The 16944-nt window shown below is 39.7% G+C and overlaps 1 protein-coding gene across 1 annotated transcript in view; it reads left to right on the top strand.

Moving 5' to 3' along the window:
• Window positions 1–16944, top strand: part of SORCS3 (sortilin related VPS10 domain containing receptor 3) — a 523893-nt gene that overhangs the window by 411144 nt on the left and 95805 nt on the right. The window contains exons 8-9 of the mRNA XM_006920878.1: window positions 6316–6405; window positions 14358–14537. Coding sequence (XP_006920940.1) covers window positions 6316–6405; window positions 14358–14537 — 270 coding nt within the window. The remainder of the gene's footprint in view (window positions 1–6315; window positions 6406–14357; window positions 14538–16944) is intronic.

Genomic DNA, 16944 nt, shown 5'->3' with positions numbered 1-16944 from the left:
TGAAATTCTTTACATGCTGTATTGTGTTTAATCCTCATAATAACATGTCAATAGGTAATATTAATATTTCCATTTTTCCAGAAGAAGAAATTAGGAAGATTAAATTACCTGTCCAATGTCACCAAACCAGCAAGTGGCAGAAGTGGGATTCAAACACAGGTCTGGGATCCCAACCAAAGGCACTACAATGCTTACAAATCAAAGGAAAAAAATCAGACTCTTTGAAAATATATAATTGGAAGCTTATCAAGTCCAACCCCTTTATTGTATTTGAAAAAAAAAACAGTGAATCAGACTTATTGATTCTTCTCCTAGTGCTCTTGAGGTATAGTCACACAGTCTTTGTCCCATGCTTTTCTAAGTCACCACCTTTTCTCTGCCTTAATGACATTCCCAATAGGCAATAAAGGCTTCAAGAAGTTTCTTGGAAGTGCTGGTGAAGGTGATAGTTTATCTGTCAGTATTTTTTGGACAATGAGTGTGCTGGCAACCTCAGTACATGTCTTCTCTCTGGCACCTCCTCTACCCCACCCCACCCCCACACATACACGCACACACACACACACACACATACACACACACCCACAAAGAGAGAGAGAGAGAGCAATATTGACTTCAGTGACAATGATCTTATCCCAAATCTGTTCTTGGTGAAGCTTTTTGGGGGGTTATTATATTAGGGCTCTAATAACAAATTTTGTATGCATCTGTCGCAAAGGAGCTTAAACCTCAGTATGAGTATCGTGTTAGGTATTGGACCCACTCTTTCTAGATATAAGCAGATAAAATTGCATATTACTTTAATATTTCAGAGTCTTCAAGACATAAAATGAGCAAACACCAGTTTGGCAAACACTAAAATTCAGCATCAAACAGTCTAGCAGAGGAGATGGCATGCTGACAGGGTGTCTTATTGTCCCCAATGCTGTACCACAGTTTTGATTCAGAGACATAGTTTGGTACCTTAGCAGAAGACTTTTGGAAAATGAGCTTAAGATGGCAGAGGCTACATAACTGGCCACTCAGAAGGTCCCAGGGTCATCCTGACACTTATAGCAACATCCCAATATGACCCATGGCTCCTTATTGACCCTTGAGACCCAGTAGTCCGAAGCCTGTTTCTTTGTTCTTGAAAAAAATATGTGATCTTTGAAGAAATTATGTATGTAGAGGCAAAGAGAAAGGCCTAATGACGTCGAGATTTATTTTAAATAATCTGAATAGAATTAATGAGCAAAGAAATTGGAAAAGTTAATTGTGCATCATAACAACTGGGCTGTTCCTTTTTATTTCTTTAAGGAGGAGGAAGCAATGCCGAGGCTGTGTAAGAAGTAACTAACATGTGTCCATAGAGGTGATTGTTTCTCTTGGCTTAGGCGGATTATCCACATTATAATGGACTCAGCAAGGTCCTCTAGCTGGAAAAGCTTCTAAGTGTTATTTTCTCTGAAGGCAACAGCTCTTGTGTAAACCAAATTTATTTACGTTATGGTTCCTCTTATTCGCAGATTCCAATAGCAGCACCATTCACTCCTGTGCAACAATAGAGCATTGATTTCTCAGGGCTGAGAATGTGATATGAACCTTCACATAGAAATATTTGCCTTTCTAATGGGCATCTTTTCTGGAAAATTGGAAATTGAGTAACATAGGAGCTGTTCCCCTCCACAAAGATGTTTGGAAACCTCATGTAGCCTGAGGAACCAGCATAATCTTTGTAGTCGGATAAACTCGGGTTGAAATTCCAGCTCCACCGTTTATTTGCGGTGTGTCTTCAAAGACTGTGAAAGCTAGTATGCACACAGGAGCAGTGCTTGGCATATAATAGATACTCAAAAAATGTTATACTTTAATATTTTTACCTTGTAAAGTACTAATAGTGTTTTTAACAATATTAATTGTAATAATTACTGTGGAGATTAAATAATGTTATGAATGTCAAGCACTCATCACCTAATTGATACTTGAAAATGTTAGTTTCTGCTCTTCTTCTTAGATTATTTATTCTCACTTGTGAATTCTAGGGATATTTCAAGTTTTCTTCTATCTATGGAAGAAACAGTCTCAATATGACTCAAAGCCCTCTGGTTCCATTTTTTGAGGGGGTAGATTTCTTTCCTCCAGGGCAAGCCATCATCCAAAAGCAAGGAGAAATGAAAAAATAAAAGATATGTCAGGTTAGACATGGTTACAGCAAGAGTGGGAACAAGACAGAAGAGACAGATGTATTTAATGGCCAATGCACTTGTCCAAAGGAATCATTTTCACTGGCCAGGAGCCCAATTAAACCTGTAAAATAGAAATCCAGAAAATCAGATTAACGAGCCAGTCATTAGTAAGGAAAAGACCCAGCTAATTCTGTGTTTAGCATGACGGATGGGCCCAGAGCAAATAATTGGATGACATTCATCAAATGTAAGATAAAAGGTGTCACCGAAAGGGAAAGCGATAATAATCTCTGGGATTTACAATGCCAGCAAATTTGCTTGTAAGGAAAAGAAAAGTTCATCAAAATAGATTAATAGTCACTAAACTTTATTCCTTCCTTGCGTGGTTGCCAGAGAATCACGCAAACAGCAGAGGCAGCAAATGCATTCGCCTGGTTTCATCCCAACCTTGTGAAGATTCTGCTCCCGAGGGGGAGCACCAGAGCTTCTACTTGAAGATGAGTCCCTGTGACTGTCCAGGAACTGGGCAGGAATGGAGAGTTGTTCTCCACCTCCATGATTTAGTCACTAAACACCGACGGAAATTAAACTCAGTCTCTCTGGTTAAGCAGATTAATTCCGTTTTGTTATTCAGTTAGTCAATAAGTCTTGACCCACTGCCCTGTGCTTGACATTTTGGGGATGTGATCATTCCTAGTAAAGGGCCAGCATAGGCTAGGGTCGTACAGTGGTTGTGACAGTGAAAGTCTGTGTGATGTTGGGCAAGTTAGTTGACCTCTCTCAGTCTCATATAAAGATAATACACACAATACATAATACATGTATATAAAGTATGGCTTATAAACTGCTTATCGTAGCATCTTCCGTGTAATAAACTTTCACTGCATGGTAGTTATTTTTACTTTTATTACCTCACCTCTTAGAAGATGTTATTTTTAAGATGCAGCATAAATGCCGTGACAGATTTTCTGGGAAAAACGAAGAAACACAAACATATAAACACATTCAAATTATAGAGATTTAAAAATTTAAAGAATTTGGAATCGAGGAAATATATTGTGTTGCTGTTACTCTGAGATGAGTACAATGAATGGAGGGCTTGTCTCAGAAGGAGAAGAACAACCTTAGAGCCAAAACTTTACGAGGTTCTAATTTGTCTTATCTTGGGGTTGTCATGAGGATTAAAGTGCATAGTTTATATAAGGGCTACCTGCAGTTCTGGAGCATGGTAGACGAACTCAAATAAGGACGAGTTTATCATTATTTTTATTATCATGTATCCATTGCCTGCCATGAGACCAGCTCAGCCTAGGGATTATGGAGGAATAATTATAGAAATATGTATATCACAAGAGTAAATGTTGAAAGTGCTGAAGAAATGTAAATAAATTTTCAGAATTTAGAGGAGGAGGAAATTATAATGAATCGGCAGCATCTAAAACCCTTTCATGAACCCATGCATCTTACACTGAGGTTTAAAGCTTCAGTTGTTTTTCACTGATATAGAGAGGGACATGGCCAGAACAGGGGCAGAGTTCCAGGATCCAACTTGTTACTGCTGGGAGCTGCTATGATATCAGAGGAACTAGGAGAAATGCCTTGGGCTTCATGCAGCCCCTTAATATTTTGGATTATTCCATGATGTATCTAAAGTGTAACCTCCATCTTTATGATTTACTTGACCACAAACTCTTGCAAGTTGTGTATGTGATTTGTACAGAGTTGTGACAGCCATGGTGGAGTTCTCAAGTTCCCAGGTTGGCAGGACTCATCACCGTATTGAGGGGACCACTCTATTCTTCTTCAGCCTTAGTGATTTGGCAACCCTAAGGGGCCCAGCCTTGCTTTGTGGTGCTGATAAGAGGGCTGGTGACGTCGTCATCTTGTCCCCTATGAAGGGGACTGGGTCTTCTGGGGAAATGCTTCTTTTAATTACTGAGCTCTGGGCAGCAAAGATAGGACTTGTCTTCTCTGATGCCAGTCTAATTCACTAAGGGTAGGGTTGGTGAGGTTTAGGGTGTCCTGTAGAGAATGGATTTTTCAGCATATGATGGGTAACCAGATGATATATTTTGGGGTTTAAATCTTTATCACTGGGTACATGGTCTCTTTGGAAGGATGAAGAAATTTTTTTAGAACTGTATAAGAGATGATGGTTGCACGACATTGTGAATGTGCTAAATGCCACTGAATTATACACTTTAAAATTGTTGCTTTTATATTATATGAATTTCACCTCAATTAAAAAAAATACTTTCTCGTCACTGGAAACACAATATCCAGGAAGTAGCTACATCTGGGAGAGAGTTGGGGGTCAGGAGAGGTGAGGAGCACAGAAGCACAGAGGCATATGTCGGTTGTTAAAGCTCTAGTTCTGTACTGCAGCCAGTGTAGTCCCCAGACCAGTAGCATCAGCGTCACCTGGAAACTTAGTAGGAAGATAATTCATAGGTCCTACCCCAGATCGACTGAATCGGAGACTGTGTGTGGGGCCCAGCAGTCTGAGTTTTAACAAGCTTTCCAGGTGATTCTGAAGTATGCTAAAGTTTAAAAACTACCGATCTAGGTTTTTGGTTGGCATATATATTTACATGTGTTGATTTTATAATAAAAAGTAAAACCAAATTAAACAAACAGATAAATAGGATGATGCAAGAACTCATGGTGTGCATTTAGAGCCAAGGATTATATTTCAATCTGATTCTATGCAGTCGAAACTTATTTTTAAAAGAAAAAACACTTTTCAGCAACTCATTGATCTTAATATGTCAACACTCCTCCTCAAAGCCAATGCAGAACAATATGGATTTAGAACAGATGTCTTATCAAAAAAAAAAAAAAAAAAGTCCTGGAATACAAGACAAAAAAATGATTCTAATTAGAAAATTGAGATGTAAGGATAGCGGTGAGCATCAGGGAGAAAACTAGTCTCTGCTCTTGGTTCAGAGCCTAAGTCTTTGCACCAAGTTTATTCCAAGGTTCTGCCTTCACGCTGACTCTAACATCTGCTCTATCTGGCAGCTTCTGGTACCTGCCTTGTGAGCTTCCAATATGTGCAGAACCAGGGGAAGCCATGGGAGATGCCATCTCTCAGAATGAAGAGTGATGGGTGGATTTCAATAGAGATGTTAGACCCCTCCTGCTCTCAGCAGCCACTGTGGATGGGGCCAGGTTTGGGCCAGAGTCAGAGGACTGGCCTATATCCAGCAAGTGCTTGGGCCTTGGTGAGAATGGAGCATGCACCTTCAGTAATAGCCTCCTCAACACAGCAGCCTGGTTGCTCTTGTCATCCTGCTATTTTCTCTGAACAGGCGATGCTATCTTCTCTTGTGATTATTAATTTCCCCTGAGCTAAAACGATTGGGCTGAGAGCAGCCATCTGCAGAGCTGTGCCATGTTGGCAGGACTTTTCACCAAGCGCAGGCCAGAGGATCATTTTTTGGAGTGGTTTCCAGGTTCCTCTAATGATCCATACTTTCCCAAGTGAGGTCACAAGACTTGACTCTTCCAGTCATGAGATAGCAGGATAGGGACTCAGACCCAGGACTGCTGACTTTCGAATCCAGAGTTCTTTCTCTAAAAGAACTTTTGATGCTTTTAAGTAACTTGCTCATAGAAAGAGTCAATAAATATCTGTTCAATGCATTAATTTATAAATATGAAAAAACTGTGCTCATACCAGGAACAAAATTAATTTCAAAGTAATAAGAATTTTAAGCAATAGCAATTATTCAGATCAAGAAAAAAATTTCTTTGGCAATCATGTCATGGTTACAATGGATTAAAAACTATTAAAAAAAGACAGAATAAATATATCGTGAGTATAGCCCACATCAATAACTTCTCTGTTTCCAGTCGAAATATTTATGAAGTGTGTACATATGCAGAACACAGTGACCAAATATAGAGTCTCCGCTGTCACAGAAAGTGCCAGCCATGGAGGAAGACTGGTTGTCATTGTCCATAAGTGTAATGACATGGGAGCAACTCAGGGTGCTATGGAATTGGAGGTTCAAAACCATCAGGGGATATTCTCTAAAAGGTTGTCACAAACCTATTGTGACTGTTGATGGGGAGGCTAATACCTTCCAACCCATGCTATGATCTGTGGCCCCACCTGACTGCTTTGTGTTTCCCCATGATCCAGGTAACAACTGGTGGAAGAGCCAGCTACTATGTGTCCTATCGAAGAGAGGCCTTCGCTCAGATTAAGCTGCCCAAGTACTCGCTGCCAAAGGTACACACCACCTGCTTCCTGAATCCTGCTAGACAAAGTGGCAGAGAGAGGCCGCCTTGTTGGGATGTGGGAGGTTTGATTTCTGCCTGGGAGACAGGTGGCGTTCAGCCCGACTTAACCACTGCAGGGTTTGGCCTTTGCTGGCGTAGATGAACCTGGGTTCTGTATTCTCCTCTCAGCAGGGCACACAGGCAGGGGTCTTGATTTCCTATGACTCAAACATCTAGCATAACCCGGGGTCATTCCCCAGGAGTGGTAGTGAAAGGAAAACTAGCTTTGGAATCTCTTCTGAGGACTCCTTCGTTTTGCAAGGGCCTCCTGCCAAGCAGAGGGACAGGCTCAGAAAGGCCCAGGCAGGAGCACAGATGCTATGTTTGTGTGCATAAAGGTGCACAGGTGAGTCTCCTGGTTTTCTTGCTTCTCTCTACATTTTAACGCTAAATATAAATGTACTGCCTATGCTTCCACTTCTTTCTGCCACTGTGAATAATAATTTACTATGGCGGAAGGAATAATTTACTATAATTTTAATATCAAATGGTGATGTTTTAACTCCTCTGATGGAAAATCATAAAGCTTACTCTGTGGACCCCAGAACAATAGCTTTGGGGAGGAGATGGACCTTAGGACCTTAGTGTGAACAGGGACAGGACATAATTGTAAAACCTAATGAGGGCGGCTGCAAAGAAGCTGTCAGGTTGGACATGTATCAGATGTCATGTTACAAGGACTTGGGTCTCAAAGCTGGTGCTAGTAAACATGTTATGGAAGGCTGAGTACATAGGTAAGAGAGGTTATGGAATAATTATGAGTAATTATTTACCCTTTGGTTGTTTTTATTCATTCATTTATTCATGTATATATGTATCAATCTATTCATTCATCTGTTTCTTCTTTTATTCATCCATTGTGCTATTCTTTTTTCCATTTAAATTTTTACCCTGTGCTAGGCATTGACCTACGTTCTATGGGTAAAATAGTCAATAAGGCACAGACAGACCCTGTCTTTATGAAGCTTATATTCTGGAAGAGAAGAGAGACACTGTACAAACAGTGTCTCTGTATAACAATTTATACATAAATTGTTATGTATAAAAGGTATTACAGGCATAGAAGCCCAAGGGCCATTGTGGCATAAAAATTGGAGCTAGCCAAATATGAGTAGTAAGGACAAGTCTCCTAAAGAAAGTGATGTTTAAGCTAATATAAAAAAAAGAAGGAGTTAACTGTCCAAACAAGGTTTTGGGAAGTCAAGAAAAAATACATACATAGGCCCTGTTTTAAGAGACAGTATGGTTCATTCAACAAACTAAAAAACCATGTCACGAGACTGGGTTGCAGAGGGAGAGGTGAAGAAACTCATTAGGTGGGCAGGGATCAAATTTAATTGTCTCAAGGGCCATGGGAATCAATGTCTCAGTTTCTCTACCCTCTCTGTGATTGGCTCTTGTAGGACCACTGTATAGTATTGTGGTTGCAGGATGTACCCATCAGATACTTTAAACCCAATCAAGAAATAAGTGTCTCTGCCTAGAGAAATGAGGAAAGGGAAGTTCATAATCATGCTCTTTCTAAAGCAAAACGACCCCTCACAGTAATCTGATGATTTTCATGTATTAGCCTTGGAAAGGAGTTTTGGGAATTTTCCAAACTATCTTTCCAATGTATGGCCTATTTTGTCTGCATATGTGTGCATATTTTATGTATTTTGAACCTTCTTGAGAAAACAAACAGTTTGCTCCCATGGCTGCAGGTGGGGACAAAGAAGCCTGGAATTGATCACAACCCTAAAACACTCCATTAACGATTAGCAACCCCATGGCCATTTATTGTGGTGGGATACCATCTGTGTGGCCTCTTTTATAAAACTTCATCCAGAGAATCTCCTCATTAATATGAGGGATGCTGTGAAAATAGCTGGATAGTTATTGATCTCCTTTATTAGCTGACATTGGCCCAGATTTTCATAGCTGAGGCTGAAGAGGCGAAGACAGAGGGATGAAGAGAGATTGGGTCTTCCCATTGTTTTAAAATGGAAATGACTTTTAAGCAAGTTATTGCTGTGTCATGTAGTTCTGAGGTTGCTGCTGGGCATCTTGCTTAAAAACAAAAACACAGAGAAGCTCCCTGCGATCACTGTCCTCACACATCTACTACCAGACTGTCTGTTCAAAATTTGCTCGCCTGGGGCACTCTGTGGCTTTGGAGGGTTTTTCAGAGAATGAAATTAATGCCATTAATAATAAGCAGCATTATTAAGGGGCTGCAATCTCATGACGAGTCCTCCAAAACCAGTCACTGGGCATCGGGTTGGCACTCTCAGTCCAACAGCCATGAGAAGCACAAACCAGTAGAGGGCGGGGAGGCAGATGATGGGGAGTTGTGGCGGCCTTGGAGAAAAGGTGATGGATCTTGTGAACAGAATCCCTGAGCTCTCATTCCAGCTCTGCCACTTACTTATTCATGAGCCCAGGACTTCTCATCTGTGAAATGGGCATCGTTGTATTATTTGACAAAGTTGTGAGGATCGCACGAATGGCTCATTGTTGATAAAGTGTAAAGTGCTAGGTGAGTCTAAAGCATGATTGTGATCCACAGGGAAGCATGGTAGATGCCCTGAAACTGCTGGGCGTAGAGATCAGGGCTCCTTGTGGGGTGTTTCCTGAGGCCCCTACTTCACTACTCTGAAGCTAATGGACCTTTTTTGTCTCTTCAATTCTGGATTTATCCTTAACTTGCTGCTCTAATAATTTTTCTACAAGAAAAAAATTGTTATTTTTTGTTGTTGTTGTTTGTTTGTTTCTATACGGGATTCAGTTTGACAGTGATGATGTTGGACTTTATCTGAGTCCTGTGCTTTTGTGAAACAGCAATATTTCAGCAACACCCCTCCCCCCAACCCCCTGTTGTGCTCCTGCACATGGCTTACTACAAAGAACTCCCCTCTCCCGTTGCCTTGATAAGTCACCAATGTCCCTGCCTTTGACAAGACCAGATTTCCCTTCTTTGTCTCATAAATGATTAACCAAACTACGCGTCCCCACTGACCAAACTGGGCAAAATGCTGGCTAATTTGACTTTACATCAACTTAAGTTCAGCTTTTCTCCTTCCCTCAAGCCCCTAAACTTTGACCTGCTCTTGAGCATCTGTGAGCATTTTGAGTTTACACAAGCATTGGAATTCAGAACAACCACTCTTAACAACTGCCCTGAGAACCACTGACTCTAAGGAGAAAAGGTTTTTGTCTAAGGATTTGATCGTGCCACCTGCTCACCCCACTCCTCACTCTCAATACTTTGTAGCCTCATTTTACTTCTTCCTATAAAAGTAATTCTCTTCTGCCTTCACTCTGAGTCGCTTGCAGATATTATGGACAGAGCGTTGCAACAGTCTTTTCAAATAAAGTCCCTCTCCTTACCTAAATCTGGGTTTGTTTTCATTTGACACTAGAATATAGTTAATCCCATTCTGAATAATAAAAGAGAGGAGAGGGAAATATGGTTTAGGAAATTTGTTATAATGATGATGACAATGATATTAACCTTTAATTTCTTTAGGAAAAAATTTCTTAATTTTTACATTTCCCCAAATGCTGATGAATCCTTCTTTGCTGTGTCACAGCCATACTTCTTAAAGAGTTCTTTGTTATTCTAACCTGTTTTCTCCCTCGCTAGTCACTCTTCAACCCAAAGCTAGTGGATCTCCCACATCTGTCCCCCAACTATTTTACTAAAAATCTTCTAGCCATCATTACCAGTGACTACGTAACGATATAGATTTTACATGTAGATGCCAAATACAATTGATAGCTCTAGCTATATATCTTTTTATACTTCTCTGTAGCATTTGACACTGTTAAGGGAAAAATCCGTACTTGATACTCTTCCTTTTGGTAATATTTTATTCTGATTTTCTTTTCTGGATCTCCTTCCCCTTGCCACCCTTTAAATGTTGATTTTCCTAAATTATTTAATTCTGAATGGTTCCGAGTGACTTCATCTTTTTCCTTCATACTGGTGACTCCTGTGTCCACAGCCACAGCCCATATCTCTCCATTGAACGCTGGGCAGGTTCTCCATCTGCCTGCTTGAAGTACGCCCCCGTAAGGGTCCCATTTCACAATCTACAACTAAGCTCAAGGTCTCTACCTTATGTCTCTTATATCACCTCCTTCTCTCATGTTTATTTACTTACTCCATTTATTCATTCAACAAACTTTTGTTGGATGTCTATCATGTACTAGATACTCTGATAAATACTAGAGATAAAGTGATGCATAAGAGAGGCATAGTGTCTGCCTCTGGAAGTTTACAGTCTAATAAGAGAGACAGACATCAAACAAATAATTACACAAGCGAATATTTAGTTATGATTTTAATGAACACTCTAAAAAAGCAGAGAATTTTGTAAGTCAGATATCTGAGTATTAAAGATATGTCCTGCTCTCTTATCTCCTGTAGATTCTACTTCCTTAATATCTCACCGATCCATTTCATAAGGTCTTATAGAAAACCTACTCGTTAATTCAGACCCCCATGTGTTACTACCTAGATAGTAGCAATGAACTTTTAAGCCTTCCTCCCTGCCCCACTTAAATCCACTCTTTATACTGCTTCCACAATGGATATGATCATGCAATGAAGCTCATCTTCTGCAACCCAATTTCTGCATTGATCAACTCTAATTTTTTCTTACTCCTGCTTAAAATCTTGTGATAGCTTTGTACTTCTTTCTGGGTGAAACTTAAGTGTGCCATGCAGAATCCCTTGTGATGTGGCTATTCTATATCCTCACTGTCTTCAGCGGAAAACTCTGCTTTCAAGCTAGTCCAAGTTCCCAAGTTTCCTTGAATGTTCTACCCTTCCTCTCACCCATACAAGCCTTTCTACTCTTATTACCATTTTCAATACCTCTGTTGTAGCACAAACAAGTTCGCGAAAGGCCATGAGAACATGTGATATCTCCGCCACCAGTAAGCATCTTCTTGGAGTTAGGTTCTACACTTAGCTCCTCTCTATTTCTGTTATGGTATTTGGCACATATAGTGTGTGTATGGTGTATGCTTAACAACATAGGTGTTTCTGTAATGAAGTTACATTAGGCCCAGATTACAAGAAAATGTTTTAAAAACAGGGAATTATCTTTACCATTGTGTGCCTAGGAAGTCACAGGTTTAGGTTTTTAAAAAGCAGCTCTGATTCTCTCAAGTTACTCTATTGGGAGATTACAGGAGGAATGTTATTTGTAATTATTTCAGTAAGAAGGCAACACGTGCTTTGGAGTTAGATTCAGGTAGAAGAATTCAAAAAAATTAGCTTTATTATCCTTTGGATCCCTATTGCACCAATTTTTAACTAACAAGGCTTGTCTTTGCTATTGAAGACTTATTATTCTGGTTATTATTGGTTGATCCTTATTCAACCATAAAACTTATTAGGAGAGAGGACACAGAGTTCAGGGGTTTTTAAAGAGTGATTTCCCAGATGGCTTTCTCCAGAATCATCTGGGGGACTTGTTGAGATGATAGAATCTAAGGCTGCACACCAGACACAGTGCATCAGAACCCCAGGAAGTGAGACACACGAGTCAGCATGCCTTTAAGATCTCCAGGTCATTTTGATGCACATTGAAGTTATATCCCCACGTCACTTAGCTTCTTAAGTAGGATGGTCTTAGTAATATCATTTATTTACCAAGTGACTTTGGCAAATTAAGAATTTCTCAAGTAGACATCCCAGAATCTTACATACTAGAAAGCAGTCTCCCACCCCAGAGCCCGCAGTACCTGTTCACCAGGTTACACAGTCCCAGCGCAGGTCTAAAGTAGGATGCTTTCACAGCAAATCTGGCCGCCTCTAATTTTGACCATACCCTAGTGTTTTAAGTTGTTTTTCCCCTTCTTTTACATTAGTTTAGTCTAAAATAACTTAGCTCATTCATTTTTATGGCCAAAACATCTGGGGAAAGCCAGGCGTTTCTATTGCATTTTTAACAGGGTAAGTGAATTTAATCCGTATTTCCTGCAGCTGCTATTTCCCCTCCTACTGGGTTCTTGGGCTTTCATTCCATCCACATCAACACAACAGAGTGTTGTCACACGGTTTTTAAGAGAAAGCCTTATTTTTATTCTCAAGCAGTTCAGCGGGAACCTATAATTCTACAAAATGTGTAAGTGAGGTCTCAGTCCAGGTGACCTCAGGAATTCAAGGCCAGAGGCTGGGATGTGACAGAGAGTCCCAATGCAAAGATCCAGAACTTGCTTTTGCATTTTGCCCACCTCCCAGTTGTCTAAATCAATGGTCTTGATTCTTCAGAAATCATCTTGGAAGAGCTCTCCATGGTTCTGATATTATAGACATTGCTGCCTCCTTTTATTGTTGAAACTATTTCTGAGAAAGGTTGGCCAAATAAGGTAAAGGCTGAATTCAGCCTGATTATTTACTTACTGTCAACTCCAATTGCCTGGGCTTATATTACCATTGCTTTCCACCACAGTGATGAGGGGGCTGCTCCTGCTTTCTTGGGATGCTATTACTCTTTGGCATATATACCTATACAGTTATGCATTTTTTAACTACTCCCATATTTTTCAAATGTTTATCCTTGTCAACATTGCCTCCTGACAATATAAGTTCCTTAAGTAAGGACTTGAGTTTGCGATAATCTTTGTACAGTGCCTAGCCACATATGCAAACTGTTTTGAATTCCAAACTATGAGATTTGGTTTTAGAAATGGTCCACTTCAGGAATACAAACTAAAGAGACTTCAGGGACCAGAAAGTTAACAGCAATATATAAGTGGCAGATTGTAAGAACATTTGAATATATAGGACTGAGACTCCAAAGAGTGCTGACTCCACCTAAAAAATTATATGTTCAGGTATTGCATAAAGGCTGTGGTCAAATTGAACACGTGTGATTCATATTTATTTCATGGGTCATTGGACTACAACTTCTAATAAAGAGGCAATATATACAAATGATTAGAAACTAACAATTAGGTTAGAGACATACCACTAGGTTTCAAAACGTGGTTCTGCCACTTATTAGCTATGTAATCTGAAGCAATTCGGTGAACCTCTATTGCCTTAGCTTACTCCTCAACACAATGGGAATAATCACACTACCTCCATTATAGAATTATTTGGATTTTTAACTAAAATAATACACTTAGATAACTTAGAACAGTGCTCAAATGTTAGCTGTTTTTATTGGTAGCCCAGCCTCATCACTATTTTGGTGAGAAAGTTGAAGCTCAAGGAGACTGACACATTCAACATCATTCAGCTGACTTACAGCAGAGCTGATATTATGATCCAGAACACTGAATTCTAGGTTGAGTATCTTTCCCTTGATATCAGTGATTTTCAAATATTATTTTATTAGCAGCAGAACCCCCCTTACCTTTTACTCCAAAAATATTACCCAGGACTCTGATATGAAACAATTTTGAGTGATTCTGCTCTGGTTGAAAGGGGGTTGGACGTTCACAGCCCCACCAACTGACTATTCCTTCGTGCTGCCTTTCTTGCAATCCTCATGATGCTGAAAGAAAAGTGTGAAAACCATTACACTAAAAAGTTTGAAAACATAAGTAAAGGTCTAAAAAAGGAATAGACCCTGCGTTCTTGGCATGTATGACTTTCCTCTCTGTGAGCACCAACACTAACTTTCAGATATAAAAATAAAAAATGAAAGTGGACAAATCTCTCGAAACCATGGAAAATGATACCCACCAAAGCCCCTCACAGCCATCTTGCTGTCACTTAGCAAGGAACAGAAATCATGAAGCTCATAATTTATAGCCTTGTTCCAACATAGAATTGTTTAACGTTGCCTATAAATCAAGCCTTTTCTCAACCATTTCATAAGTCATGGTAATTACTCTGGGTCCCAGTGGGCAGGGAGATATGGAGATCTGCTGCCTCACAGGCCTTCCATCTTCTCACAGGACATGCACATCATCAGTACTGATGAGAACCAAGTCTTTGCAGCAGTCCAAGAGTGGAACCAGAATGACACATACAACCTCTACATCTCAGACACGCGTGGGATCTACTTCACCTTAGCCATGGAGAACATTAAGAGCAGCCGAGGTCTAATGGGAAACGTCATTATTGAATTGTATGAGGTATGTAGCCAAGATTATCCTGCGCCTGGATCTGCCTCTCCTTTTCATGAGTTCATATGGTATAAACACAAAGCATTGAAGTCAGTTAATTCTAGGTTCAGATCTCAGCTACACCTCTGAGGAATTGTGTGGTTTAGGGCAAGGGACTTGTGCCTCAATTCTCTCACCTGTAAAATGGGGGCAAAATATTTATTTAATGAGATTATTGTGAGAATGGGAGATAAGGTTTGTAAAGCATCTAGTGTGGTGATCAACTCAATAAGCCTTCAACAAATGGTAGCTTAAGTCAATGTTCTTATATGTATGAGCATAATTATAAGTCAGAAATGAAGGTCCTTGGCCATGTAATCTCTAAAGTACCATGTTCAACTCTGGGTGGAAGAAGTAGTGTTATTTATATGCCTTAAATTATTTGGAAAATTGTTTTATGATCAAATTTATAGGAAAAGAAAAGCAAACATCAGTAATGGGAGTGAGGATTTACCGAAAATGATACCACAATGCCAACATCTGTGCATGAAGAAGAACTGGTCTTGACTTACACTGAGTTTTTCTTTTTTTAAATATGATTGCCTTTATTGAGTTTACACTTACATTGTTTAATTTTTAATGTGTGATCACCAGTTAAAGAATAATTTATCTAGGAAACCAAGCGACTCCATATAGGAAGTAAATTAAAAAACTAGTGTTTTAATGACTCTAATGATGCAGTGCTTTTTTATACCTTTTTGACAATCCTAGACACAATGAAAGGACTTGACTGTTGACCTTGGTATGATGAATTTATTTGAACAAAGGAAGTATGTCTCATTATCCAACATTCATTAGTGACTGGTGGTCAAACCTACATAGGCTGTGCTGATTGAGGGCATTTACTCATGGAAGGACAAGTGATGTGTTTTGAGTGTTAGCCTCAGATGACTTGGCTGAGCTGTTCCTTTGTGAGTTTTCTCTTTGAGGAGTGAGAGTGGCTTTTAGAATAGAGGGGTCAGTGCATGGGTTTCTGCTTTACAGTGGTCTCTTCTGAGCAGTGCCTGTCAAAGTTCCAGCATCTCTACACTGGTATCTAAGTTGGCTGCTCAGTTACTGATAGTGGTGGAAACATATAAGATTCCAGTTATTTTATTAGGTAGAAAAAGGATTACACAAAGATGTGGGTGAATGGAAGTATATTTTAAAAAAGAGAGAAGTGAATGTTATTGGTACAAAATAAAATCAATAGAAATATCCTGATTTTCCTAAGGAGGTAGTTGACAAGTGCTGAAATAATTCTCTTAACAACAAGGTCTATTTGGGAAATGGCCCAGATACCTTCCTAGAGTTATGAAAACTGGTAAAGATGAGTAAAGTGTATAAATGACTTGGGAAAGCTTCCATTTCCATGCCTCTAATTATACCAGGAAGCAGAAATATACCTTTGTTATTAGGTAATAAGTCGCATCTCGTGGGAAGTTTTTGATGAATGTCCCCAGGACTGAGGCCACTCCAACCAGTTTCCTGTTTGCACAACTGAGGATATAGAGATAAGAGGATTATCTATGTTCCTGTGGCCAGACCCCAAGAGGAGAGAATAGACATTGCTGCTGATGACCTTTAAGTTGAAAAATCTCTGTGTCTCTGACCCTATTGATAATGGTGGGTGAGTTTGCCACTATGCTGTTTCTTTCTTGAGGGAGCCTGAAACTACTTGGTCATTTAGAATAGTGAAACACTCTGATCTGAAGTGGAACATGAATCAAAATGAAGAATGTGCCTAAATTCATGTAATTTATTTTCTTCTTGCTCAAGTCAGTCTTGCATTTTCAGTCTTATTGGGGAGAAAAAAAATGCATGGTGTCACTGCATCAATGGAGAAGCAAGATATACCAGGCAAAGTAACTTCTCTAAAACCAATGCTATTGAGCCAGTTTTCCATTCAATTCTATTAGGGTTGATCGTGCCCCTACTTTGTGTTCAAGCCCATGAAGAAGACAGGAGAGGTGATGACTCTTGCCCTTAAGGATATTACGATCTAGTTTGTTGGGCTTTTAAGGGGTCAATAAACAAGTTCTTTTTTTTATCTACCTAAGATTAGAACCAATTGAGACAGAAGCAAGGGTGAGACAAATGGAGATCATACATCAGCTGTATTACTTTTTAAATTTATGTAGGAGGAAGTGGGCTTGCCAATACTGCACTCCAGAATTGTACCCATCCATCCAGTAACAGGCAGAAATAGCAAACCAAAAAATCTCCTTTAGAAGCCTGTTTCTGGAACATCATCACATTGAGATACAGAAGATGTGATCTTTGCAGGCAGATCCCCAAAACAGTGGATATGGAGATGAGCTGTAAATACCCAGTCTTTTTTCTTGACATTACCAGTCATTATCAGTCCTTTTGCCCTGGAGAGGATTGACGGGGTTGG

This window comes from Pteropus alecto, unplaced genomic scaffold, assembly GCF_000325575.1.
Source record: "Pteropus alecto unplaced genomic scaffold, ASM32557v1 scaffold177, whole genome shotgun sequence".
NCBI classification, from domain to species: Eukaryota; Metazoa; Chordata; class Mammalia; order Chiroptera; family Pteropodidae; genus Pteropus; species Pteropus alecto.
This window is presented reverse-complemented; position numbering and strand designations above follow the sequence as displayed.